Source organism: Macrobrachium nipponense, chromosome 23 (genome assembly GCF_015104395.2).
Source record: "Macrobrachium nipponense isolate FS-2020 chromosome 23, ASM1510439v2, whole genome shotgun sequence".
NCBI classification, from domain to species: domain Eukaryota; kingdom Metazoa; phylum Arthropoda; class Malacostraca; order Decapoda; family Palaemonidae; genus Macrobrachium; species Macrobrachium nipponense.
Genome location: NC_061090.1, coordinates 66,901,908 through 66,929,407, shown reverse-complemented (window position 1 = coordinate 66,929,407; position 27,500 = coordinate 66,901,908). Strand labels below are relative to the sequence as shown.

Here is a 27,500-nt window from a genome sequence, read left to right as displayed (position 1 = left end):
GAGAGAGAGAGAGAGAGAGAGAGAGAGAGAGAGAGAGAGAGAGAGAGAGAGAGAGAGAATTTCTGTCGGTTAAAATGGGCATTGAAAAAGAATTACCTGGTGATTTAGCTGAGAGAGAGAGAGAGAGAGAGAGAGAGAGAGAGAGAGAGAGAGAGAGAGAGAGAGAATTTCTGTCGGTTAAAATGGGCATTGAAAAAGAATTAAAGAATTACCTGGTGATTTAGCTGAGCTGAGAGAGAGAGAGAGAGAGAGAGAGAGAGAGAGAGAGAGAGAGAGAGAGAAAAAAAATTTCTGTCGGTCGAATGTCCATTGAAAAATAATTATCTGGAGATTTAGCTGAGAGAGAGAGAGAGAGAGAGAGAGAGAGAGAGAGAGAGAGAGAGAGAGAGAGAGAGAGAATATGTCTCTCAGTCATTTCTTGGTTGGTCCTCCGAGTTACGTAGGTATGAAGTCTGAATAAGATAAAGCCACTGAAGGCTGGGAAACAAGTATATAGTTCGGTAAGAGAAAGGTCATTTAGTCTTTCGTCTACTTTGATTAAAGTCTCAGAAGTCGTTTGGTTTCAATAAGTATAGCTGGAAAGGAAGCACGAAGGGCAGCTGGATCACAACGCACAGGGTTCAATCAGCTGCTCTAAATTAGACAGAGAAATCACTGAAGTGAAGTAGGAAATTGACAGCTACAAAAGAATAATATATCATTCATACTCAACTTAAGGTTGTATACACCATATCTGTAAAGACGACTAGGCTGTGGTGCAAAAAGCTACTGATATTTTGGCGGGTTTAGCATTATGGATTGCAAAAGCATTTCGTGGTTGACTTCAAAGTCTAAATTCTGTTCATTGCTGGAACGTGCTCTAAGCTTAGCACATTAAAAGCAAAACCTGGTAATGCGGAAAAAAGTTGTCCATTAGTCTGAAATAAATGCAGAAGATTAATGCACTTTTTTATAACAGGTTGATAGAGCCGCCAAGATTTGGTGTCTTGTCGTCAAAGCACGACAGAGCACTAGTGTCAAACAGTTCTGAAGAAGTTCTCATATTCTAGGCTCACCACAAGCACAAGTCTGGATCACCCATAAGTATTTGAAGTTGTCTGATTTAAAGGGAATGTATTTACTAGAAGATCACTTGCTTGGAAAAGAAAGTGAAGAAGAATGACGAAACACAAAGCTTATTACAGATCTGCTAGAAGAACATTTGTAGCATTGCTCGACGAGCGAGCACTGAAAGCTTATTTGCATGAGCGATTAAAGCAACATCTCTTTCATTAGCAGCAGAGCAAAATGGAAATCATTTTTGGGTCTTCTTTGTTAGCTTGGCTGCCGTGGAATATATATAAAAAAAGCGACGAAAAAAAAGCAGAAAAGCTAGAAAGACATTTGAAGGCACTAAACTTCATTTAGCACCGGACAAGAAAAACATATCTTATAATTGAAAATATCGCAAGATACATTTTACATACCATATCTCTCATTAGCAACATAGCAGAAAAGCGATAAACATCTGGATCTTATTGGTTAGCTTTGGTAAAAAAAATGGAATAAATGAAAAAAAAAAATGGCAGAGATCATAGCGACGCACAGCATGTCTTTGCATTGGCTCAGAAGAAAAAGATCAGCTGAATGAAGGCATGCCATAAGCTCCCTTTAGCCGATGAGTTCAGGCAGCCAGCGGGGAAATGTCTTCAAAAAGCAAAGCTTCGCAATCGAGCTCGCAGATACATCAACAATGCAGCTTCTTAGTTTTATTTGTAACTGGACTAAAGGAAGCATTCAATAGTATTTTATCAGCGGCAAAAAAAATAGCTATAGCGCAAAAACTATGTTCTTTATCAACACGCATCCTATCAGTAATGGATGTTCTTTACCACACGCAACATCTCCAGTCAGCGTAGCTTCATTAGCAGTAGTAGACTCTTTAGCAGCTTTAGCAGGGGGAGATTAATTAGCATCAACAGCATCTTCAGCAGATAAAGCAGCTCCGATAAAGGGGCAACTTTAACAAAAGCAGCATCTTTGTGGAGAAAGTTTCACTACTAGAAATGAGGACACCGTTAACTGAAAGAGCATCTTTAGTAGGTACAGATTGTTCTAGAATCTGCAGACTCGCTAGCAGACGCAGCATTTTTAGCAAATGTGGCATGATAGAGCATCTTAACAAAACAAGCAGTTTTAGCAGAGTGGGTTCCAAGAGTCGATGCAGAATTAGAGGGGATGCAACATCTACCTGCACATTAATGTAGCACTTTTATTCAACGTAGCATCTTTAACAGCAGCAGGAGCAGCATTAGCATTAGTTGGATTTGTAGCAGCTGTGGAATCATTTAAAAGTTGTATCTTTAACAGAAGGATTATCTTTTAGGCGCTGGAGTATCTTTAGCCAATGCATTAGCCCGTGTTACGTCATATCTGCAGCCGGTGCAGTATGCTTATCAATAAGCCTCTTCATCAGATGGCGCATTTTTAACTCAAGTATTTCCTCTAGCAACTGTCGAATCTTTCAATACACATCTGACAGTTGCTGCATCTTGGCCAGAGAAAGTATCTCTTGCAAAAAGGGTCATCTTCACAAGTAGTAGCATCACCAGAAACTGTACACGTTTACAAAATGTGACCTCTTTAGCTGAAGAAATATCCTTGGGAAAATGAGTACTTTTAGCAAAAGGTGAATCATTATTAGAAGCAGTATCTGTAGAAACTGTAGACTTTGTAACTCAAGTAGATTGTTCGGCAGAATTAGCATCTTCAGCAAGTTCAAAGTATGAAAAAAGATAATGGGACATTGAACAGATGTCCAATCTTCAGCAAGTGCTGTTATGTTGAATTCGTGGGTCTCAAGTTGGAATAAATTAAAGTTCCCAGTGTAAAAATAGCATGGATCAGCGTACAATGTATGGGAGAATTGCCTTGCGATGAAAGATGATAATTATATTAAAATGATTAAAGCAGGTACTGCTTCCTTTGGATATGTAAACACCTTTGTTTACTTCATGTTAGCAGACTTTCAGTTGTTGACAAATTAAATGAGAGTCAAATAATAGTGAAAATATATGAAAGAGGCTACTTTTAATTGCATTCATTTGAAGTTTTCTACAACAATAATCATGCTATTCTATTCATATGCCTAAAAAAAACGAGAGAAAATGATGATCAGAATAAACATGTTCATTTTGTCACTACTACTACTACTACTTTTCCTGTAATGTATATTGTTTAAAATACTTCAGAATTATCGATGTTCATCAATGGTTAAAAGAAACAGCATCATAACAAAACTCTTGATAAACAGTTTCATACATCTTGAAAAGGTGAGGATTGTATAGTTTGGAAGGTTTTGCAATAAGAAACGACGAATAGACAATTAACTTGAACAATGGAAACCTACTTAACAGGTGAACAGACACTGAATAATGAGCCTAATTTATGAGAATACTAAAATTTCATGTTTTCATTCAAATAATGCATATTCTAACTGGTCACCGCAATCTGCGATGCATATGGCATTCATAAACAGTAAGGATTTTCTTGTGCACTAATCCACTAAATATTCCACAGAGTACCCGACATTTTTTGCTCATTTCGTATATAATTCCAAAGAAAACTGATATCTAAGGGATTGACCAAGAGTAAGCTGTATTTTATCTACTTTTGACAAAGGTCAGTCTTAGTAGCAGAAGTATTCACAAATAAATGCAATAAGTCTGTAATATAAACCAAACTAACTAAAAAATCGGCTGACTTGATGGGATGATTCATCATCAACAACAACAACAACAACAACAACAAAAAAACAAAAAAACAAAACGAGCGCTTTACCTTCCAGTCGGGTAGCAGGAGATAATGATTTAGTATATTAACGTATTTCAAATAATTGAATTACCCAGTGAAATTGGGGGAAAACTAAGACTGCAATATGGAGCCAGCGTGGGTCATCCTCCGCATGGTGGAAAACGTTTTGTGTAAACAGTTACTATGAGCAGCAGGTCAGATCAAACTTTGCCAAAAAGTCTAGCAACATGTTTTGTTGTATGACTCTCGTAACACTATTACTGATTAGACCTCTATGGGACGATGCTCTGTTGGCGATCTAGAAGGGAATGGTCTGCTTGAAGTAGACCATTCTCTTCTGCAGAAGTGATTTTCTTATTCAAATAAAACTTACTTGTAAAAGTAGATGAACCATGAAAGCTGATAATGATCTAGTTAGCAGGAGAATGATGCAATTTTCCCTTGTCGAGGAGTAAGTTGCACTGCTCGTCGTTAACAACACCCTTTTGAAAGAGAATGATCTTGTAGAAGAAACACAAAAAAAAACCATCTGAGAGTGAACTACCTATATACAGGAGAAGGAGAGTATGTACTGTATGTAGTAAAGGAAAACACAATTATCAAACGATGTTCACTTTCAGTACAGGATACCCCATATATAACTTCATAATGATGATAATTTACTTGCAGTATCGGATGAAGTATTACACTTGAAGATGAAGCCCTAATTGTAAAGAAGTAGTTCTAGTTTAATAGAAACTAACCAACTTGTTGGAGAATCTGAACAGGTAATAGAATTTGTGAGAAGTGATTATGAACTTGCTGTTAGGATTATGAACTTGCTGTTAGGGGTTAACTCACTTGCTAAAGAGGATAATTCACATGTAGCAAACAAATCCCACCTTGTTAAAAGTAATGAACCTCTGGTAACAGAAGAAAATCCATTAATATGAACCAAAGATGTGTCTGTATTATGAATCATGTCACTTGTTAGCGAGGATAATCTCAATGTGGTGGATGATAACCCAATTATAGAAACTGATGCTCTACTTGAAATAGAAGATGCTCCACTTGCAAAAGATATCAATTCAGCAGTACTGGCAGAGGATCTACTTGTTAAAGATGATCCACCTGAAAAAGTGGTAAGCCCACTTGTTAAGGAAGATGATCTACTCGGAGTAGAAGATATCTCACTTGTTACAGATGATCCAACTGCAGTACTAGAAAGCACAATTGTTGAACTTGATGATATGCTTGAAGTAAAGGCCAACCCATTTGTTTCTGTAGATGATGCACTCAAGCTGGTGGATGACCCACTAGATGAAGATAATTCACTAGAAGTAGTAGGTATCCTGCTAGTAACAGAATATGATCCACTTGAAGTAGGGGATAAGTCACTCACAGAGGATGATACTCCATTTGTAGTTGATTTCCCACTGCTTAAGGAGGCTGATAAACTTGAAGTAGGTGATGACCCACTTGTAATAAAAGATGATCCACTTGTAGGAGGGGAATTTAGACTTGTTAATGATGATTCTTTTGATGCAGATATTATTTTACTAGTTAAGGAGGGTGATTCACTTGACATGGGAGTTAATCCACTGACAGCAGTAGATAATCCACTTGTAAGAGAGGATACTGTACTTACTGAAGATGGTTCACTTGAGGAAATTGGTAGCCCACTTGTCAAGCCTTTTGAAGAAGGGGATAACTCACTTGTGGCAGATGATCCACTTGAACTATGGATTGCCAGGCTTGTTAAAGTGGATCCACCTGATGAAACTGGTATACCACTAGTTGAAGAAGTTGGTTCAACTGAAGTACGTGAATTTGCTGGCTCATTTGTTAAGGGGTTTGAACCACTGGAAGAGAGGGACAGCTCACTTCCAACAGATGATGACCAACTCGAACTATGGAATGGCAGGCTTGTTAAAGATGATCGTACTGAGGTACCTGATATCCCAGTGGCTAAGGAGGTTGGGCCACTTGGGGTAAGAGATAAGCCACTAGCAGCTGAAGATGATCCACTTGTACTTTGTGTTGCCAAGCTTGTTAAAGATGAACCACCTCCTGATGCAGTTGATATCCCACTGGTTAAGGAGGTAGATCCACTTGGGGTAAGAGATGAGCCACTAGCAGCTGAAGATGATCCACTTGGACTTTGTGTAGCCAAGCTTATTAAAGATGAACCTCCTGATGCAGTTGACATCCCACTGGTTAAGGAGGTAGAACCACTTGGGGTAAGGGATAAGCTACTAGCAGCTGAAGATGATCCACTTGTACTTTGTGTTGCCAAGCTTATTAAAGATGAACCTCCTGATGCAGTTGACATTCCACTGGCTAAGGAGGTAGATCCACTTGGGGAAAGTGATAAGCTACTAGCAGCTGAAGATGATCCACTTGTACTTTGTGTTGCCAAGCTTATAAAAGATGAACCTCCTGATGCAGTTGATATCCCACTGGTTAAGGAGGTAGATCCACTTGGGGAAAGTGATAAGCTACTAGCAGCTGAAGATGATCCACTTGTACTTTGTGTTGCCAAGCTTGTTAAAGATGAACCTCCTGATGCAGTTGATATCCCACTGGTTAAGGAGGTAGAACCACTTGGGGTAAGAGATGAGCCACTAGCAGCAGAAGATGATCCACTTGGACCTTGTGTTGCCAAGCTTATTAAAGATATGAAACCACCTCCTGAATTCAGTTGAATATCCCTCCCCTGTTTAAGGAGGGTGAAATATTTTCCCCCCACTTGGTGTAAGGCATAAGCCAGTAGCAGCTGAATGATCCACTTGTACTTTGTGTTGTTTGTGTTGCCAAAAGGGCTTGTTTAGGATGAACCCTAGAACCTCCTGATCAGTTGATATCATCCCACCACTGGTTAAGGAAGGTAGAGAAACCCCTTTGGGGTAAGAGATAAGCCACTAGCCAGCTGAATAATTGAACCAACCTGTAATTTTTGTGGTTGCAAAGGCCTTGTTAAAGATTGACCCCCCGTTTCACTCTTTAAAGATGAACCGTCCCTGAATGTCCTGATGCAGTTTGATATCCCACTATCATCCCCAATCCCACTGTTTAAGGTTAAGGGTAGGCTCCCACTTGGGATAAAGAGATAAAGCCCACTTAGGGGAACTAAGCTGCTGAAGGATGATAATCCAACTTGTTGTTTTTAAACTTTTGTGTTGCCCCATAGGCAGCCTTATTAAAAAGAATGAAACCTCCTCGAACCTCCTGATGCAGAGGTTGATATTCGGCCATATCCCCACTTTGTTAAGAAAAAAGACCAATTAGCAAAAAAGAAAACAGGCCATGAAGAATGAATAATCCCTTTGAAAAACTTTGGTTGTTGTTTTTGCCGAAGAACTTGTTAAAAAGGATGGAAACCCCCCTCACTGGATGCAGTTGTTTGAACATCCAACTCCAACCCAATCCCCAGCTCCCACTGTGGTTAAGGAGGTTAAGGAAAAAAAAAACAAGGAAAAACCACTTTAGAACCCCCAAAAGAGAGAAAAACCTAACCACTTGGGGTAAGAAGATAAACCACCAAGCCAGCTGAAGATTGATCCACTTTGCTTGTAACTTTGCCATGATGCCACTTGGTACTTTGTGTTTGCCAAGCCTATTTAAAAGAATTGAACCTGAACCTGCCCTTCCCCTTCGCTCCTCCTCCCTTCAAAATGAACCTCACTGATGCCAAGAGGAAGTTGAATATCACCCAATCCCAATCCCAATCCCCCCCACCTGGTTAAAAAGGAAAGAAGGGAGGGAGGTAGAAACCGGAAACCCCCTTCTACTTCAACTTTGGGTAAGGAATAAGCCACTACAATAAAGCAGAGCTGATGGAAAGATTTGGGGATCCAACTTTGTACTTTGTGCTTGTTTGTATCTTTGTGGCTTTGTGCTAATTTGTTGGGTGCTTTGCCATACCAGCTTGTTAAGATGGAACCTCCCCACCCCCTCCTCCTTAAAGATGAACCTCCTGACCCCCCCTCCTGAATGCCAGTTGTATAGGCCCAATATCCCACTTGTACTTTGTGCTGCCAAGCTTGTTTAAGATGAACCTCCTGCAATGCAGTCTGATATCCCACTGGTTAAGGATGGTAGAACCACTTGGGGTAAGGAGGAATAAGCCACTAGCAGCTGAAGGATGAACCAACCCTTGTTACTTTGGTGATTGCCAAGCTTGTTAAAAAAATGAACCTACTGATGCAGTTGAATATCCCCACGGTTAAGGAGGTTAGAAAACCACATTGGGGTTAAAGAGGGGTAAGAGGATAAGGCCACTAGCAGCTGAAGATGAATCACATTGTACTTTTGGCGTTCGCCAAGAATATTTAAAGGATGAACCTTCCTGATGCAGTTTGACATATTATCCCACTGGTTAAAGGAGGTAAGATCCACTTGGGGAAAGTGATAAGCTACTAACAGCTGAAGATGATCCACTTGTACTTTGTGTTGCCAAGCTTGTTAAAGATGAACCTCCTGATGCAGTTGATATCCCACTGGTTAAGGAAGTAGATCCACTTGGGGTAAGTGATAAACTTCTAGCAGCAGTTGTTGATTCACTTGCACTTTGAGTTAAGAAGCTTGTTGAAGATGATCCTCTTGAGATTGGTGGTATCCCACTGTTTAGGGAGCTTGACCCACTTTGGGTAAGAGATAAACCACTTGCATCAGATGATATAATTGTATTTTGAGTTGTCAAGCTTGTTAAAGATGATACCTCAGATGCAGCTGATATGCCATTGGTTAAGGAGGTGGATCCACTTGAGGTAAATGATATCCCACTTGCAGCAGATGATCCTCTTGTACTTGCCAAATGTGTTAAAGATAATTGCTCTGATGTAGTTGAAACCCCACTGGTTAGGGAGGATGATTCACTTGGGATAAGTGATATCCCATGATCAGTAGATAATCCATTTGTACTTTGGGGTGTCAAGGTTGTTAAAGATGTATCTCCTGGTGTAGTTGTTATCCCAGTGGTTAAGGAGTGTGATACACTTGAAGCTAGTGAATATCCACTTGCAGCGTATGATGGCTTACTTACGGGTAATGATGATCCACCAGCAACAGGGGAGGTTAGACTTGTTAATGATGATGCTACTGAAGTGGTTTGTATCCCACTTATTAAGGATGATCCCTCTGGTAAAATGGGTGTAGTTGATAACCCACTGGCAGGGATTACTAGACTTGTTAATGATGCTGCTGCTGAAGTAGGTGGTATCTCACTTGTTAAAGAGTATGATCCACTTGATGGGGTGAGTGTCCCATAAGTTAAAGATGATGGTCCACTTGAAGGAGAGAATACATGTGATGTTGTAGGCTTCCTAGTTATTATAAAAGAGGATTCACTTAGGCTTAATGTTGATTTATCTTTTAGAGATAATACATCTGTTGTAGTAGGAGTGTCACTCTTAGAATGTAATCCACTAGCAAGAGTGGTTAGTCCCTTTGTTTCAGAGGAAGACTCACTTTCCTTAAAAGATGAAATGGTTTTTAAAAATGATTCATCTGTTGTAGTACGAATACCATTTGAAAAAAGTGGTTCATCTGTTAGAGAGGAAGGTCCACTTGGAGATTGTGATATGAAAGGTGAGGATGATGATCTACCTGATACTGTAGGTAATTTGTTTGTTAAAATTAGAGTTTCTGCTGTGGATGAAGCCAATAAATTCACTGGAGGTGATCCATTTGCTTCAGAAGTTGACCAGTTTACCAAGGAAGATGATCCACCAGATTTAGTAGATTTTTCACCCACTAAAGGTGAACCACTTGGTCTAGTGGGTATCTCATTCACTAAGGAAAATCCAGTAAAAGTAGATGGCAAATAGTGTGTCACAGAAGTTGAATCAACTGTGGTAGAGGAGGTCCTACTTGTCAATGAAGATGATTCATCAGATGCTGAGGGCAATTCAGTTGTTAATGGAAATGATCCACTTGTGGTAGGAGACAGTCCACCTTTTTCAGAGGCTACTTCACTATTAGTCATAGTGGATAATGCAGTTTTGGTAGAGGTCTCTCTATTTGTTAAGGAGACTAATTCACTTGTAGTAGAGGATAAGCTATTTGCAACTGAAGATGACATAGTTGTTGCTAAAGATGTCTCACTTATCATAGATGATGTGTCACTTCCAGATGCAGGAAGCTTAGCTGAAGATGTAGGTGAGATACCAGTTATTGATGATGACTCACTGCCAAATGTGGTAGATGATGGCTTATCTGTTAAAAAGGGAGATCCACTAACACTAAAATATAATGTACTTGTAACAGACTGTTTACTTTCCATGGAACTGGTAGAATGAGGAGCATTTATTGTTGATGTACCTGAACTGCTCATTGGTCCACTTTTAAAATCATCAGACTCATTTGGAGATGTAGATGAGCTATGTGCTGTATTGCTAGATCCTGTATCAGCGGTAGATTTCACACTATCAGAAGTAATAGAACTTCTACCTGCAGTAGATGAGGCAGCTGAACTTGATGTTCCAGCTGGAGTGGATGACGAGCCAGCAGATGATCCACTAGTAGTGGATGCTGTAGCAGAGCTAGATGATGATATTCCAGCAGTTGTTGATCCACCAGAACTAGATGATGATCCACTAGCTGATGTGGATCCACTAGAACTAGCTGATGCTCCACTTGCAATGGTTGATCCACTAGTACTAGTTAATGATCCACTAGAACCAGTGGATGATCCACCACTAGTAGGTGAAGATCCACCGGTAGTTGGTGAAGATCCACCAGCTGATGTGGATCCACTAGAACTAGCTGATGCTCCACTTGCACTGGTTGATCCACCAGTACTAGTTAATGATCCACTAGAGCTTGCTGATGATCCACCAGTGCTTGCTGATCCAACTGTACTTGATGGTGATTCAGCAGTAGTAGGCGAAGAGCCACCAGCTATTGTTGAACCACTCGTACTAACAGGTGTTCCACTAGCACTGGTTGATCCACTTGCACTAGCTGATGTTCCACTAGGACTGGTTGATCCACCAACACTAGATGGTGATCCATCACCAGATGTAGATCCAGATGACCCACTAATAGTGGAAGATTCCCCAGTAGCAGTAGATCTGGATGATCCACCAACCATGGTAGATTCACTAGAGCTAGAAGATAAAGAGGATCCTCCTTTAGTGGAGGATTCAGATGATCCACTAACAGTAGAAAATCCACTGGTGTTGACAGATCCAGAAGTTCCACTACCTACAGTAGTAGATCCACCAGTAGCAGTAGGTCCAGATGATCCACTAACAGTTGTGGAACCAACAGATGATCCACCAACACTAGTAGATTCAGATGGTCCTTGTACTGTAGTAGATCCTGATGTAATTGTGGATCCTAATGATCCACTAGCAATGGATGATCCACTGACAGTTTTGGATGAACTCACTGCTGGTGTACTTAATCCAGATGAGATTGTTGAAGTGCTCACTCTATCAGATGTACTACTTCCTCCTCCTGAAAGAGAAGAACGTGAACTATCTGTCTCTTCAGACGAGCTTATGGATGATCCAGCTTTAATTGTTGACAAAGATGAAATAATGGTGGATTCACTACCAGTGCTACTTGGCACTGAACTCTCTGAAGATATATTATTATTGTTATCTTTTGTACTAACTGCACTGGTACGGAGTGCAGAGGTCATTTTACTACTAGTAACTGCAATATTAGTACTGCCTGTTAGTCTAGTTGTTAGAGCAGCTGAATTTGTTGGCCCATTTGTGCCAGTTGATCCACTTCCTGCAGTGCTTGGCACTGATACTCCCTGAGACCCACCTGGTACACTTGATGTTGGCGATACTGGAGACCCACCAGGTCCAGTTGGTGCTGATGTTAAAGGAGATCCTCCAGGTGTAGTCGGTGCTGGCGTTACAGGAGATCCATCTGGTCCAGTTGGTGCTGGTGTTACTGGTGATCCTCCTGGCCCAGTTGGTGCTGGTGTTACTGGTGATCCTCCTGGCCCAGTAGGTGCTGGTGTTACTGGAGATCCTCCTGGCCCAGTTGGTGCTGGTGTTACCGGAGATCCTCCTGGTCCAGTTGGTGCTGGTGTTACCGGAGATCCTCCTGGCCCAGTTGGTGCTGGTGTTACCGGAGATCCTCCTGGCCCAGTTGGTGCTGGTGTTACCGGAGATCCTCCTGGCCCAGTTGGTGCTGGCGTTACTGGAGATCCTCCTGGCCCAGTTGGTGCTGGTGTTACTGGTGATCCTCCAGGGCCAGTTGGTGCTGGTGTTACCGGAGATCCTCCTGGTCCTGTTGGTGCTGGTGTAACTGGAGATCCACCTGGTCCTGTTGGGGCAGGCGTTACTGGAGATCCACCTGGTCCTGTTGGGGCTGGTGTTACTGGAGATCCTCCTGGTCCAGTTGGGGCAGGTGTTACTGGAGATCCTCCTGGTCCTGTTGGGGCTGGTGTTACTGGAGATCCTCCTGGTCCTGTTGGGGCTGGTGTTACTGGAGATCCTCCTGGTCCAGTTGGGGCAGGTGTTACTGGAGATCCATCTGGTCCTGTTGGGACAGGTGTTACTGGAGATCCACCTGGTCCAGTTGGGGCAGGTGTTACTGGAGATCCATCTGGTCCTGTAGGAGCTGGTGTTAGCACAGTTGGTGCTGGTGTTTGAATTGTAGCTGAAATTGTAAGAAAAAATAAATTACATACCCTGTAAGCTGTAAACCAAGAATAACACAAAGATCATCTTTATATATCATTCATTGCATCCACTAAAAATTTCCAGTATAAAATAACATGTAATCTTTTTTTAAGTAGGTTGCAGAGTAATATCTCCTTTGAATTATGCAGATTGAAAGTGTATAGATCTAGAAGATTTCCATTTAACTCATAATTCATTTATCCAGGTAATTTAAAGAAAAGTTACCTGACCTGGTTCTCTGAGGGATAATATCATACTTTACTATCTTCCATATTATAGTACCTTTTTTCAAATATCTCATAAATAAGATTATGGAAAATCTTGTAAGTTTAGAAGTAATATTTGTCTTTACTCGCCATTAACAACATTTTAATTCGCTCTTTGATATCACTGCATAGACTATTTCAAATAAAAAGATAACTACTGATGCTCTAAGTTCCCTAGGGTACCCCCTGAGACCACACAGAAGTTTGATCTACGAATTAATATATTTGGAACTTCATTCTTCAAACTTAATGAAGGAAGTGTTGAAATTTTCACCAGTCCTTTACAAAGATGCAACTAGGTCAAGACAACATAAAACAAAGGTGAATATACTATGCAATTATGTGAATAGGAAGATAGTGTCACAAGGCAGAGTTTCTTTAAATAGTTATTGCAATTTAAAAACAGTCCTCGATATTTTTAGTTCGACTTAGAAGAGGGTGAATGATTACTGAATATTCTTGAAGAACACATGTAAAATTAAGAAAGGAAAATTTATTATAACCCCACTGAACTTGGGCATTATGTTAGACATATTGTGAATATCTGATAAATAGGAAATTTCTTAGACACTGTGCTTAATCTAAATTTAGATAACAATGATGATATGTTTTGATACCTAAAAAGTAAATGAAATCAAATTGCATTATAATGAATAAACATTCTTAAAATGGAAACATTAGCCTTACTGCATGCGAAACAGATCCAGACACACTGACTTGATGAGGTGAAAGAAGAAATGTTTCACCAAAAATGCCTAACTCACAGTCTTATGTCCGTTAATCAAGTGTCTGCCTTTTCTGTGTGTCAATACCTATCTGGAAGAACTAAAGGAAAGAGGGGGGGGGGGGGTCAGTGTTCTTACATAATTATTGCAATTTACGGAGACTCTGAAACATCAGAGCCTCGAGAAAGAATAAAAGACCAAGATTCAAGGTCAGTTCTCAGGAATGACAAACAGTTAAACTAAGGATGGAAATGTAACAGCATAGCACATGTGACTTACACCTGAGTGCTATAAGGATGTGGTATGAAGTCATGAAGAAGAGGAGAATGAATGACTAGGATTCCTTGACAAGTAGCTCACGACCCACTAGAGGATAAAACTCACAACAGCGCATAAAAATAGACAGCAGGATGTGAAAGAAATTTGCTGGGACCAAAGAGAGCTCTATGGAAAATAGACAATCTCTGGTAAAAACGAACAGTATAGAAGAGGATGGCATTTGAGCCCTAAGGCCTTTGAACCTGAGCAGTACACGAGCCTCCTAAGAAACATCTACATGTGACTAAGCTATCAAAATAAAGAGGTTATAAGAGTCTTGAAATCAAGAGATGGGGTGGACAAGAGAAAAATGGCTGGTATGGTACAACCACGGGAGGAATAACCCCAGAGGCTCCACAGCACAGAAAATGACAGCTTCAGGAAAAGAGTGCGGCAAGTCAAAGTTCAAAAATGACACTTTACTAGAAGGAGATTCCCAGCCATGAACATCATGCACAATGCAAAAAACCAACAAAGGAACGAGGGGCTCTTAGACAAGATAGGGAGTTCAACCTAGACTTAATCATCATCCAACTGTCTGTAAAGTCTGCCAAAGGTAAACCATCAGTAAGCAAGAGACATAAGCCCTTGATCCCTTTCACCAGGGAAAAAACTCTAACTGTCCAAAGAGGATTGTAACCAACGCCACAAAAGACCAATAATACATTGATATGATAAGAAGGCCGTGGCAACCATAAGAAGCATTTATGGTGAAAGAGCGAATAAACAACGAGAATAGGTTTTTTCCGAAAACATGTCAAAACAAAGAGCAGGATGAGGAGGACAGCACTGGGCACACAAACTACTGACACATATTTTCAAAGTACAAAACAAACTTGAAGCATAAGATTGTTGCAAAAATAGCAATGTAACCATTCAATACTCTACCATACAAATGAAGGGCAGTGACTGAAGCACCTCATAGAAAATGGATGAAAGGCCAATAATAAGTGGAAAAACAATCACTAATGACGTGGCTCAGTCTTTAATAATTAGGCACCAGTGAAACTTGTGAGCATGATAGAAACCAAAGGATGACTAAATCACATGAAAGACTCAACGTGATCATCCACCAGAGGACTGCATAAGTCATGAAGGGCAGCTTTCATAGAAAGTAGTTAAAATTATCAACAGCAGAACTGAAAGCAAATGAGGAACCATGCCTCTTTGACATGAATCCAAGAGTTCCATGGCAAATGAAGGGCAGCTTTCTTAGAAAGTAGTTTAAATCCACAGCAGTAGAACTGAAAGCCAGTGAGGAAACATGGACTAAAACTAAATGATAAAAATGGATAACGAAGATCAACAGCAACTCAATAGGTAAATTACAAGGACAGAGGCATAACAAAGGATATTGAGAAGTAAGAACATCTCAATATCCTTTCATATCACCAAATTGCAGTGACTGAAGTACCTCAGAAAATAGATGAACGGTCAATAATGAGTGGGACGAACAGCGATCACTGAAGATGTGGCAAAATCAACAACATACAACTCATGGACACACTAGAACTTCAGGCATGAGTAGATCATGCAGACACTCAAGGTGATACTCTCCTAGGTGGTTACATGAAACCTGATAGAGCTAGGGGATCAGGCAACTCAAGTCACAAGACATCCAAGGAACCAAAGATGTGGGGCTGCAATGCAAAAGTGCGTCCCTCACATGACTCCTAGAAATAAGAGGGGAATAGGAGGGGGCGTCAAAGGAAAAGGCCCATACTCTCAACAGCAGAACTGATAGCCAGCGGATAACCATGGCCTGGGAATTAGTGGTAGAAACATGGGAAACGAGGATCGAAAGGAAATATGAGTGATACAAGGACAGGGATACAGCAGAGGCATCACAGACATCAAAATTTTACAAAATGTAGAAGTTGCGAAGAACACTGAAAAAGTCGAGCCCTGCAGATATTGAGCATGAAATTTTGAATACCAAGAGGAAATTAGCAACGAAAAGACTCCAACCTGATAACTTGTACAGAAGAAAAAAAACTGTTGCTGCTCCTGGGCAGCACAGCATCATCGGATCCATTTAACATTGCAGAGTGGCACTGAAGAATGAGGAATGAGACACTTTAGTAAGAGCCTTAGGGGACAATGGTCTTTGAGCTGGGCAGGAGCTGCAGGACTTTTCTTCTTGGAACTCTTCAAGTCGGTGAAACTAGGTCCGTTTCATATGGAACGAGGCTAATTATGATTTATGTGTTCCTTTATTACAAGCCTATAACTACATATCTCTGATAAATAGAATTCATCATACATCCTGCTACTATATATTTCTGAAATAACTTGACATGTTCCTCAATAATGGGAAGGAATAGAATTAGAGAAGAAATAAGTACAAGGGAAGTTACCCACCTTTTTCTTTTAGTGGAGATTGTCTGTTTGTCGCAGGAGCCTAGTTCCCTCCTTTCCGAACCCCTGGATCTAGTATGGATATACTGAACTTCCTAACTCCTTAGGTTAGAATTCATCAGTGAATCTCTCCTAACATATTACTCGTGGCTCATGTAACTCTTATTTAAACTAAACCTTTAACAACGTACTTACTGGGTTGGTGGAAGGCAGAGTACAGTCACTCATATAAGTTCATGGATGTCTGGGTGTTTGAGAGAGATTTCCATCTCACCCCTTTCTGGATGACAGGTGTCTGGGAGTGCGAAACTGGCCAAATGTTCAACTACCTAACTCTGCTGTAGAAAGTTTCATTGTGTGCCCGTCATACGTCACTATACAGACCCACTGTCCAGAAAGGGGTTGGATGGCATTCTGCTTTGTGCCCGGAGACAGCCATGAACTTATATGAGTGACTGTACTTTACGCCACAACTGCCTTTTCAACTCTTTAGCGCCTTACCACAATTATGTTCAGCAAGGATCGTACTAGTTTACTTGCCTCCTCTGTATCCTGTGTCCTTAATTGCTTATCTTTATGACGACGCAATCCGTTATTAAGTTTTGTTTTAAGATATTAATCAAAATTTATGATATCAATCAGATACGCTCCAGATCTAAATTTTATTTCGTTCACTGTTGCACGGACTATCTAATTTGGTGCCACAGAGGCTGTATCCTGAAACATCTCTCACTGAGTTTATCACTTTTTCTCTGAACTCTTTACTTACGAATTCCAACTTTGATGATCACTGTACCGCTACTTGTTTCTTAGGATTACCGTAATATCAGATTCTGACAATTTCTAATCTTTATCACTTCTATCCGCATACCTGGGAATTCTGAATTTTGAAGTACTATTTTACCAATTATTAAACTGCATTGCATTTCATTTGCTTTACTGCATACCCTTTGCTGCTTTACTTTCCAAACATGGCATTGTCTTCATGTTAAATCATTACAAAATATTAAACGCCCGGGTTCTGCTTTCGATAGCCAACTGTCTATTAAATCTGAACATTAGAATTGAGGGACAAAAATGTAATTGTGCATATTTTTGTAAAGTAAACAAATCCAAATGATGACTGCATTGACCAAATAATACTTAAGAGAATAAAAACTACTAGAAGTCAAACTTACGGTTAACAGCATCTGAAAATAAATACAAGAGAAGTTAGTGAAAATAAATGACATAATAATAATAATAATAATAATAATAATAATAATAATAATAATAATAATAATAATAATAATAATAATAATGAAGAAACAAATCCACAGTTATGTATATTTACCTATATTTAAAGATACATCGGGAAACTGTTCGAATCCTTGAAAGTTCTGTACAGTTATCTTAAAACATATGTATACATATGCATGATTGTGGATTTGTTGCTCAGTTTTAATTCTCATGTTCCTATGAGTATTTCTTAATAGTAATAATAATAATAATGTTAAAAAATCCACAATTATATATACAAAAACATATTTCTATGTTAAATACAAAGACTTTCGAACATGGTCCTTTAACGTCTACACTGATTAACGGTGTTCGAAAGTCTTTGTTTTTAACATACAAATATATTTGAGATATATAGTTGTGGATTTTTTAAAATTTGTTCTCACGAGACTGAATTTCTTAATAATAATAATAATAATAATAATAATAATAATAATAATAATAATAATAATAATAATAATAATAATAATAATAATAATAATAATAATAACAGAAAGTTATTGCCTCCTTGTTTAAGAAAAATAATTAGTAAGGTTATTACCTCTCATCGATTAACTGAAAAGAGACAACGGTGCTAATTGTGAGGATATTTCCAGTAACATGAACAAATATCATTATTCAACTTCATCTTCTCTATTCCCATGATCCATTTCTCTAAAAACTACCACATTTCTGAAAAGCAAAGCGTACAGGCTAACTAATTACTACCCCCCGGTACTATTACGAACAAAGTCGTTTACTCACCAGATACCGTAGCTGAAAAATGAGAGAAAGAAGATTACTTGAAGTGAAATAAAGGATTCCACACGTTTTAAGAAAGCCTCCAAATATTGAAAAAAAAAGTTTCCAAATGTTTAAAAAAAAGTTTCCAAACGTTGAAAAAATAGTTTCTAAAAGTTTAAAAAAAGTTTCCAAACGTTTAACAAAACTTTCCAAACGTTTAAAAAGGGTTTAGAAACGTTTAAAAAAGTTTCCAAACGTTGAAAAGAGTTTCCAAGCATAAAGGGTTTTTAAGCGTTTAAAAAAAGTTCCAAACGTTTTACAAAAGTTTCCAAAACGTTTAAAAAACATTTCCAAAACTTAAAAATTTTTTTTCTTAATATCTTAAAACATGTATTGAGCAATTTTCACAACAGTCTATTCCCAAGCAACAAGCAATCTTATCAAGATGTTTAACTGAACATAAGTTAGAGGTAATTGTTATTCATGAGATTACCAGAAGTAAGAATACAGAGATAAAACTATACTTACATGTCTCGGCTGTTTCATTTGTGGGAGAGAGAGAGAGAGAGAGAGAGAGAGAGAGAGAGAGAGAGAGGGAGGGAAATCTGGATTAATAGTCTATTAAATATGACGTTTTATAAGACAAATATTAGCAGTAACTTCGTAAGTACAAATAAATATCACATCATATTTGACGATAAATCCAAGAGGACACAGAGAGACTTATGGATTCATGATACAAATATGACATTGCCCTCAGCCATAGAAATATTTGTAGCAGAATGAATATATGATATGAGTAAGTTAAAATAAAATCAATTAAACTTTGGTGTTACTTAATGTCCATGGGATGCATTGCTATTAAAATTAGCGAAAGTTTAACACTTACTGTTAGAAAATGATGCAAGTATGTCATGTTTTCTAAGATAAATAATTTAAAAAATGAATAATAGAACTGGTTCATATTTTTGTTTTCATTTTTTGCACCATTTTAATTTGGAGAAATATACTTACGAGGAACAGTGGTAGTCGGAACTGAAATAAAAGTAAAATACAAATAAAAAGTTACTCTTCACTTTAGGTACGATTATAACACCAATGTATTTAAAGCCATTATACTAACACATAGAAACTGCAAGAAAATTACTAGTGGACACGACACCCATGCAACGTAGAGTAGGAATTGACGGAAAAAAATACGGTCCTCATTTTTCTTTTTGAAAAATAAGGTACATAACTTTTCTCCAAAAGTCACTTCTCTCCCATTCCCACTCTACGTTACACGGTAGTACACTGGATGCTGAGAAGCAAGAGCCCGTGCCACCAAAAGGCTGGCTTAATCTATATCCACCCAGGTCCTAGTTTTTTTGGTGTTTCAGTTTGCGATTCTCTTACTTTTCCATGTGTATTTAATACGTATTCCATCATTGCATATTTGATTTGCATTTGGTCTACAATAACTGTGTTTGAGAGAGAGAGAGAGAGAGAGAGAGAGAGAGAGAGAGAGAGAGAGAGAGAGAGAGAGAGATTACCTTTGCCAGGTTTACAGCACTGGCACTTCTTTCCTTTGCATTCGCCGTCGGTAAACACTCCGTTCTTACACTTCTTCTTGCAGGTACCACCGAGAGCTGAACACGAAGGCTTGTTCAGGCAAGAGAGACAGCAGATACACTCCGATCCCGCGGACCACGACTTCTTTTTGATCCCTTTGCAGTCCTTCCTGTTTGTGAACGTTGCGAACGTTTGTGAGAACATGTTTATGTAACAGTGAAGGCAGAATATGTTTGTGGGCATTGCAGATGTTTGAAAGAGTATGTTTAAGTAACAGTAAAGACACAAGATGTTTGTGAACATTGCACACATTGGTTATAGTTGTTATAGTTTGTTTAAGTAACAGAAAGCATTGCAGATGTTGGTAAGAGTATGTTTATGAAACAGTGAAGGCTGAATATGTTTGTGAGAATTGCAGACGATTGTAAGAGTATGTTTATGTAACAGTGAAGGCAAAATATGTTTGTGAGCATTGCAGATACTGGTAAGAGTATGTTTATGTAACAGTGTAGGCTGAATATGTTTGTGAGAATTGCAGAAGTTTGTGAGAGTATGTTTATGTAACAGTGAAGGATGAATATATTTGTGAGCATTGCAGACGATTGTAAGCGTATGTTTATGTAACAGTGAAGGCAGAAGTTGTTTGTGAGAATTGCAGACGTTGGTGAGAGTATGTTTATGCAACAGTGAAGGCAGAATGTTTGTGAGAAATGCAGACGTTTGTGAGAGTATGTTTATGTAACAGTGAAGGCTGAATATGTTTGTGAGAATTGCAGACGTTTGTGAGAGTATGTTTATGTAACAGTGAAGGCTGAATGTTTGTGAGAAATGCAGACGTTTGTGAGAGTATGTTTATGTAACAGTGAAGGCTGAATGTTTGTGAGAAATACAGACGTTTGTGAGAGTATGTTTATGTAACAGTGAAGGCTTGAATGTTGGAAAAAAAAGACGTTTGTGAGAGTATGTTTTATGGAACGTGGAAGAAAGTTGTTTAAAAGAAATACGTATGAAGCAATGAAGGCTGAATATGTGTGAGATTTGCAGACGTTTGTGAGAGTATGTTTATGTAAGAGTGAAGGTGGAATATGTTTGTGCGAATTACAGACGTTTGTGAGAGTATGTTTATGTAACAGTGAAGGTTGAATATGTTTGTGCGAATTACAGACGTTTGTGAGAGTATGTTTATGTAGTGAAGGGAAGATGTTTGTTTTTTGCGAATTTACAGAGTGAGAGTATGTTTATGTAACAAGTGCAGGTTGAATTATTATTTTGGTTGAGGATTGCAGACGTTTGTGAGAGTGAGAGTATGTTTATGTAACAGTGAAGAATTGAATATGTGAGATTGCAGACGTTTGTGAGAGTGGGAGAGTATGTTTTTATAACAGTGAAGGCTGAATATGTTTGTAAGAGTATGTTTATGTAACAGTGACGGCTGAGTATGTTTGTGAAAATTGCAGATGTTTGTAAGAGTATGATTATGTAATAGTAAAGGGAAGTTGTTTGTGAGAATTGCAGACGTTTGTGAGAGTTTGTTTATGTAACAGTGAAGGCTGAATATGTTTGTGAGATTATGTTTATGTAACAGTGACGGCAGAAGTTGTTTGTGAGAATTGCAGTCGTTTGTGAGAGTTTGTTTATGTAACAGTAAAGGCTGAATATGTTTGTGAGCATTTCAGACGTTGTTAGGAGTATGTTTATGCAACAGTGAAGGCACAAGATGTTTGTGAACATTGCAAATGTTTTAAAGATCATGTTGATGTAACAGTGAAGGCAGAAGTTGTTTGTGAGCATTGCAGACGTTGATATGAGTATGTGTATGCAACATTGAAGGCACAAGATGTTTGTGAACATTGCAGATGTTTGAATGAGCATATTGTTGTAAGAGTGAAGGCAGAAGTTGTTTGTGAGCATTGCAGATGTTGATATGAGTATGTTTATGTAATAGTAAAGGTTGAATATGTTTGAGAGAGCTGCAGACGTCGTTAAGAGTATGTTTATGTAATAGTGAAGGCTGAATATGTTTGTGACCATTGCCGACGTTTATGAGAGTAAGCTTCCATAACAGTGAAGGCACAAGAAATGGTATGAGATTACGAAATAGTAAAGAGAAGACGTTTTTGTATGAGGAAGTTTGCGTGAGTATTCTATAAAATAATTGAAAATAGAAATTCGTGAACAACAAGAGATTGCAGCAGTAATTTATATAATAATAAAGACAAAATAAGATTTTAGGTGTAAGAATATAAATATATTAATGAAATGAACAGGAGTTTGTAGGAATTTGTTTACAAAATAGTAAAGAATACAGAAATTTCTTGAAGTATGTTTACAAATAAAATAATGTGTGTAGGAGAGAGAGAGAGAGAGAGAGAGAGAGAGAGAGAGAGAAAACGTTAAACAGATGTTTACTTACATTTTGGTTGATTTCCCTCCGTATTGTCTACACTTCTTGTTTCTGAAATTTTTCTGGCATTCTGGAAAGAGAGAGTATCAACAGTTAAAATGTCATAGGGACTGCTGATTCATCATCATTGTCGAGAATCCTACAGAAATCAGGCCACTGATTCAAGACTGTGTGACTGGCTTCTTTTTAACTCTTGTTGTAGAACGATATTGTAAAGGGCATTGTAATTCTATTTGCCTTTATCTATACATTCGTCACGTTCTATATCTTTGTGAGTCACACACACACACACACACACACATCACCGCAAGAAAAAAAGTGAAAGACTGGATGAGGGTCCTAACCTGTTTCGGTATTAAGTACAAAACATTAACGATTCGTCAATGGCTTGGAAATAAAAGATGAAACTGTTTCGTACCTACACTCAGTCTCTCATGTATTCACCTGTGGTGGTGTTTGATAATCGAACCACTTGTTAGAGGCATTGTGTCATATATATATATATATATATATATATATATATATATATATATATATATATATATATTGTATTATGTATATGTGTGTGATGTATTTTATATATATATATATATATATAGATTTATATATGATATATATATATATATATATACTATACTATAAATATATATCTATATATATATATATATTATTTACTATACATATATATATATATATCTATATATATATACATATACCACACATATACATATACATACCACATATATATATATATATATATATATAAATATATAATGTATATACATATACACACATATACATATATACATATATATATATATATATATATATAATATACTATATATCTATAGTATATATATATCACATGACCACAATGCCTTTAACAAGTGGTTCGATTATCAAACACCACCACAGGTGAATACATGAGAGACTGAGTGTAGGTACGAAACAGTTTCATCTTTTATTTCCAAGCCATTGACGAATCGTTAATGTTTTGGACTTAATACCGAAAAAGGTCTTTCACTTTTTTTCTTGCGGTGATGTGTGTGAGTGTGTGTGTGTGTGGGTGAGTGTGTGACTCACAAAGATATAGAACGTGACGAATGTATAGATAAAGGCAAATAGAGGATATATATATAACGTATCTATATATATATATATATATATATATATATATATATATATATATATATAATATATATATATATATGATATATATATATATGTATATATGCCTATCTGTAGTTAATTATTTTCTTTTTTAGCCTTGAAAATGTGACATTAAACATGAAACGTAGCCAATAAAGTTGTAAGAATGGGGGTCTTCGTTACTCTTGTTCATTGAGTATATAACGTACATATATATATATATATATATATATATATATATCATATAGTAATATATATATACTATATATATATATATATATATATATATATATATATATATAGATGTATATATACTATATATATATATCTATATATATATATAATAGGTGTACTATATACTATATATATATATATATATCTATATATATATATATATATATATATATATATAGTATATATATATACTATATTATATATATATATATATATATAATATATATATATATATATATATAAATAAGTATGATTTTGTTTTTGAGTGCGTAAGAGTGTGCATGTGGAAGGCTGGCACCTTATTTCAAAACACAGCGACGAACCCAAAACAAGATCCTTCCTTACTGTTTTTCAAGCAGCAGGTGCAGGCTGGATTCTTCCCTTTCGTGTTGCAACCTTTCAGAAGGATGTTCTGGCACTTCTTCTTGTTGTTCTTCTTGGCGATCCACTTGTCCTTACGGCATTTTCCCTTGTACTTCTTGCACTTCTTATTCGCTTTGCATTTCTTCTTGGGTTTTCTCTTGTCGGTACTTTTGAGGCCTGAGGGGAGAGAGAGAGAGAGGGGAATTGGATACAATTCAGTATGGATTTGCCCTTGTGCCTGAGCTGATGGCTGGCACTCGGAGAGAAAATAAGTGGGGTACTGAGAGGATATTTGATTTAGGAATAATAGCATTTATTTTCGCAGTACATTCTCAAGAATGGATGGATGATGTCACCAAGACGTTATTATTGGGGATGCCTCCGATTGTTAGTCTCGAATATAACGTGGTTTACGAATATACAAATAATCTTTTACTTGATTTTAAAACTAGTTGGCTTAAAATTCCATCTGAACCCCTCTTTTCGACGTCGATGAAAGAGGACATGAGCAAACATCTAGATCACCATAAATTGAGTGTTTTAGTGGTGTTACTCAAAAGATTGAATGAAAATGTTAAATTTCTACAGAAAGGAATGATTCAAGGGCCACTTTGATGCAACTTTACACTATTGTGTCTCGATATTACATGACATAGTCCGGTATCCACTGACTGTAAGATATATGAATGATTTAAGATTTTTTTTTATTATTATTTTTGAAAATGTCCCAAAAGCATTAATTTTGGCATAAGGATAAAGTTTCTCTCTGGAAGACATGAAATGATTTCAGTATATACAATTATCATAAGGAAAACAAATCATGATTTATTTATATTGATAGTTTTCGCTTCTTTTGGAAACTGAAAAAATATATAGATATGAAATACTGCGCCCCCACAATAAAAAAAACAAATAAATAAAATAAATAAAAAATGAGAAATTTAAATGCAGACCTGGTGCTTTTTCCCCATTCTTCGCCAACGGCTTCTTTCTGACTGGAGCATTTTTATTGTCCTTTCTCTTCTTATTATCCTTCGACTTCTTCCCCTTCTGGTCCTTTCCTTTCGGTCCCTTTCCTTGTGGTTTGCCGTCTTTCCCTTTCGTCATTCCTTTGTTGTTTTTGTCCTTCTGATTTTTCTTCTTTCCAGGTTCCTCTTTGCCCTTAGACGACTTATTCGAGGTGGCTCCCTTTTTGCCACCTTCCTTTCCTTCTCTTACTCCCCCTTTGGAGTCCTTGTCACCAGAGGGCTTCTTCGATTTGGGTCCTTTAAGTCCTTTGCCGTCCTTCTTTGGTCCTTTAGGTCCTTGGCCGTTCTTCTTCTTAGGTCCTTTAGGTCCTTGGCCGTTCTTCTTCTTTGGACCTTTAGGTCCTTGGCCATTCTTCTTCTTTGATCCTTTAGGTCCTTGGCCATTCTTCTTCTTTGGTCCTTTAGGTCCTTGGCCGTTCTTCTTCTTAGGTCCTTTAGGTCCTTGGTCGTTCTTCTTTGGTCCTTGACGTCCTTCGCCGTTCTTCTTTGGTCCTCGGGGTCCTTGGCCATTCTTCTTTGGTCCCTGAGCTCCTTGGCCGTTCTTCTTTGGTCCTTGACGTCCTTCGCCATTCTTTTTTGGTCCCTGAGGTCCTTGGTCGTTCTTCTTTGGTCCTTGACGTTTTTGGCCGTTCTTCTTTGGTCCCTGAGGTCCTTGGTCATTTTTCTTAGGACCTTGGCGTTTTTGGCCATTCTTTTTTGGTCCCTTAGATCCTTGGCCCTCCTTATTTGGTCCTTGACGTCCTTGGCCGTTCTCCTTCGAGGGGCTCTTGTTCTCACTCTTCACTGAGTTGACGTCCTTATCCTGCCTGCCTGGTTTGTCCTTGTCTCCTGGCCTTTCCTTCTTCCCTCCATTTCCGGCCCTCTGCGGCCCCTTCTTGTCCTTGGGACTATCTGAACCATTTCGCCCCTCGGCGTCAGGTCCATCCTTCTTCTTCTTCCGTCTCTTGGGCTTCGTCACGTCGGTGACCTGTCCTCCATTGCCAGCGTCCTCTTGCGCGTCTCTCACTCTCCGATAGAGGGCAGCAGCAGCAGCAGCAGGTGCATCGTAGGACTTGGCAGCATGGTGTACCTCGTCTTGTAGGTGTCTTTTCTCGACTCCGTGTAGACTCACTTTTTCCGATAAAGTATCCTTGGCCTGAGTCTGAAACTGCAGAGAGAGAGAGAGAGAGAGAGAGGGAGAGAGAGAGAGAGATTTTAGAATGATTATACGCTCAATGTCATGTTGCTAAGCAACCATTCATTACTGAAACTGCAAAGAGGTGAGAGATTATCATGTTTTAAGTAATCTTTCATTACTGAAACTGCAAAGAGGTAAGAGATTATCATGTTTTAAGCAATCTTTCATTACTGAAACTGCAAAGAGATAAGAGATTATCATGTTTTAAGCAATCTTTCATTACTGAAACTGCAAAGAGATAAGAGATTATCATGTTTTAAGCAATCTTTCATTACTGAAACTGCAAAGAGATAAGAGATTATCATGTTTTAAGCAATCTTTCATTACTGAAACTGCAAAGAGGTAAGAGATTATCATGTTTTAAGCAATCTTTCATTACTGAAACTGCAAAGAGATAAGAGATTATCATGTTTTAAGCAACCATTCATTACTGAAACTGCAAAGAGATAAGAGAGTTAAGCATTCGCTCCATTTCGTGCCGTCAAGTAATCATTCAATTGCAGTTAAAGATAAGAGGACATTTACATTATGGAACATTCATTTATATTGTTAATAACTGCGAAGAAATATTTCAAATCGTTGCTACAGTTAACGATGATAATGGATTTACTCTACTAGTATTTTCCTCCCTTCAATTAACTCTAAACAATCTCACATAATTGTATTTGCTAGCGATTTAAAACGCAAGTCACTAATATAGCCTTTTTTGTTACTGAAGAGGTCAAATTAGGGCTATCCTTGTTCACTGATATAGACACATCTGTACGCCTATTGCTAAAATGGCTTCTGAATAACTAAATATATATCATTTACTGCAAAATTTCCACTGACGTAAATCCTCAGCTTAAGGAAAATGTGTTGCCATCGAGTGTTTCTCAATGGCTGACACAGGTGTGAAGAAAACACGAATGCCTATCTTAGTAGAAGTCCTCTCGATTTAGCTCTTGGTAGCAGTTCTCTCGTCTTGGCTCTTAGTAGCGGTTCTATGAGTAATTGTTATTCCAGTCCAACTGTGCTGTTTTGATTGCTGAGAAGCATAAATTTAGTTTACTTGAATTACTGGTCTCTGCAAGGCATTTACCTCTACTTTTATATTCACCACTTTACTGTTTCTCGACTCAATGATATTCGCTTAGTAAAATCAGGTTTATATAACTTTGGCACGCAGATCAAGAACTACCACGCGAATGTGATTACATATACGAGTCCAGTTCGAATCTCGTTACTCGTACCTGGATGACTGATTTATATTCACACATAGCAACTCAGAAATATCATTCAATATTCATTTCAACAAACCCCGGGAATAGCATGCACCCAAGGGAAATTATAACTTATAAGTACATCGTCCCCGACAGGATTCGAACCGATGCCTGGTTTAGACATAACGATAAGCATTGTGTGTGTTATAGTTTTATTAGTTTTCTGTAAAAGAAAACTATTGAGATGGCTTTGCTCGTCTGCATTTTGTCTGTCCACCCTCTGATCTTAAACCGAGGCTAGAGGT

General features: G+C 38.1%; 2 protein-coding genes across 2 annotated transcripts in view; both read right to left on the bottom strand.

Annotated features, from left to right (window-relative positions):
- LOC135198081 (uncharacterized) overlaps nucleotides 1–17,912 on the bottom strand; it is a 36,471-nt gene extending 18,559 nt beyond the window's left edge. The window contains exons 1-4 of the mRNA XM_064225509.1: nucleotides 17,906–17,912; nucleotides 17,265–17,276; nucleotides 11,551–12,396; nucleotides 10,222–11,232 (exon numbers count right to left, since the gene is read on the bottom strand). Of these exons, the coding sequence (XP_064081579.1) occupies nucleotides 10,222–11,232; nucleotides 11,551–12,396; nucleotides 17,265–17,276; nucleotides 17,906–17,912 (1,876 nt within the window). The remainder of the gene's footprint in view (nucleotides 1–10,221; nucleotides 11,233–11,550; nucleotides 12,397–17,264; nucleotides 17,277–17,905) is intronic.
- Nucleotides 17,913–19,049: 1,137 nt separating this feature from the next.
- LOC135196832 (S-antigen protein-like) overlaps nucleotides 19,050–27,500 on the bottom strand; it is a 17,099-nt gene continuing 8,648 nt past the window's right edge. The window contains exons 2-6 of the mRNA XM_064223627.1: nucleotides 24,742–25,963; nucleotides 23,771–23,965; nucleotides 22,052–22,112; nucleotides 19,620–19,807; nucleotides 19,050–19,122 (exon numbers count right to left, since the gene is read on the bottom strand). Of these exons, the coding sequence (XP_064079697.1) occupies nucleotides 19,079–19,122; nucleotides 19,620–19,807; nucleotides 22,052–22,112; nucleotides 23,771–23,965; nucleotides 24,742–25,963 (1,710 nt within the window). The 3' untranslated portion in view covers nucleotides 19,050–19,078. The remainder of the gene's footprint in view (nucleotides 19,123–19,619; nucleotides 19,808–22,051; nucleotides 22,113–23,770; nucleotides 23,966–24,741; nucleotides 25,964–27,500) is intronic.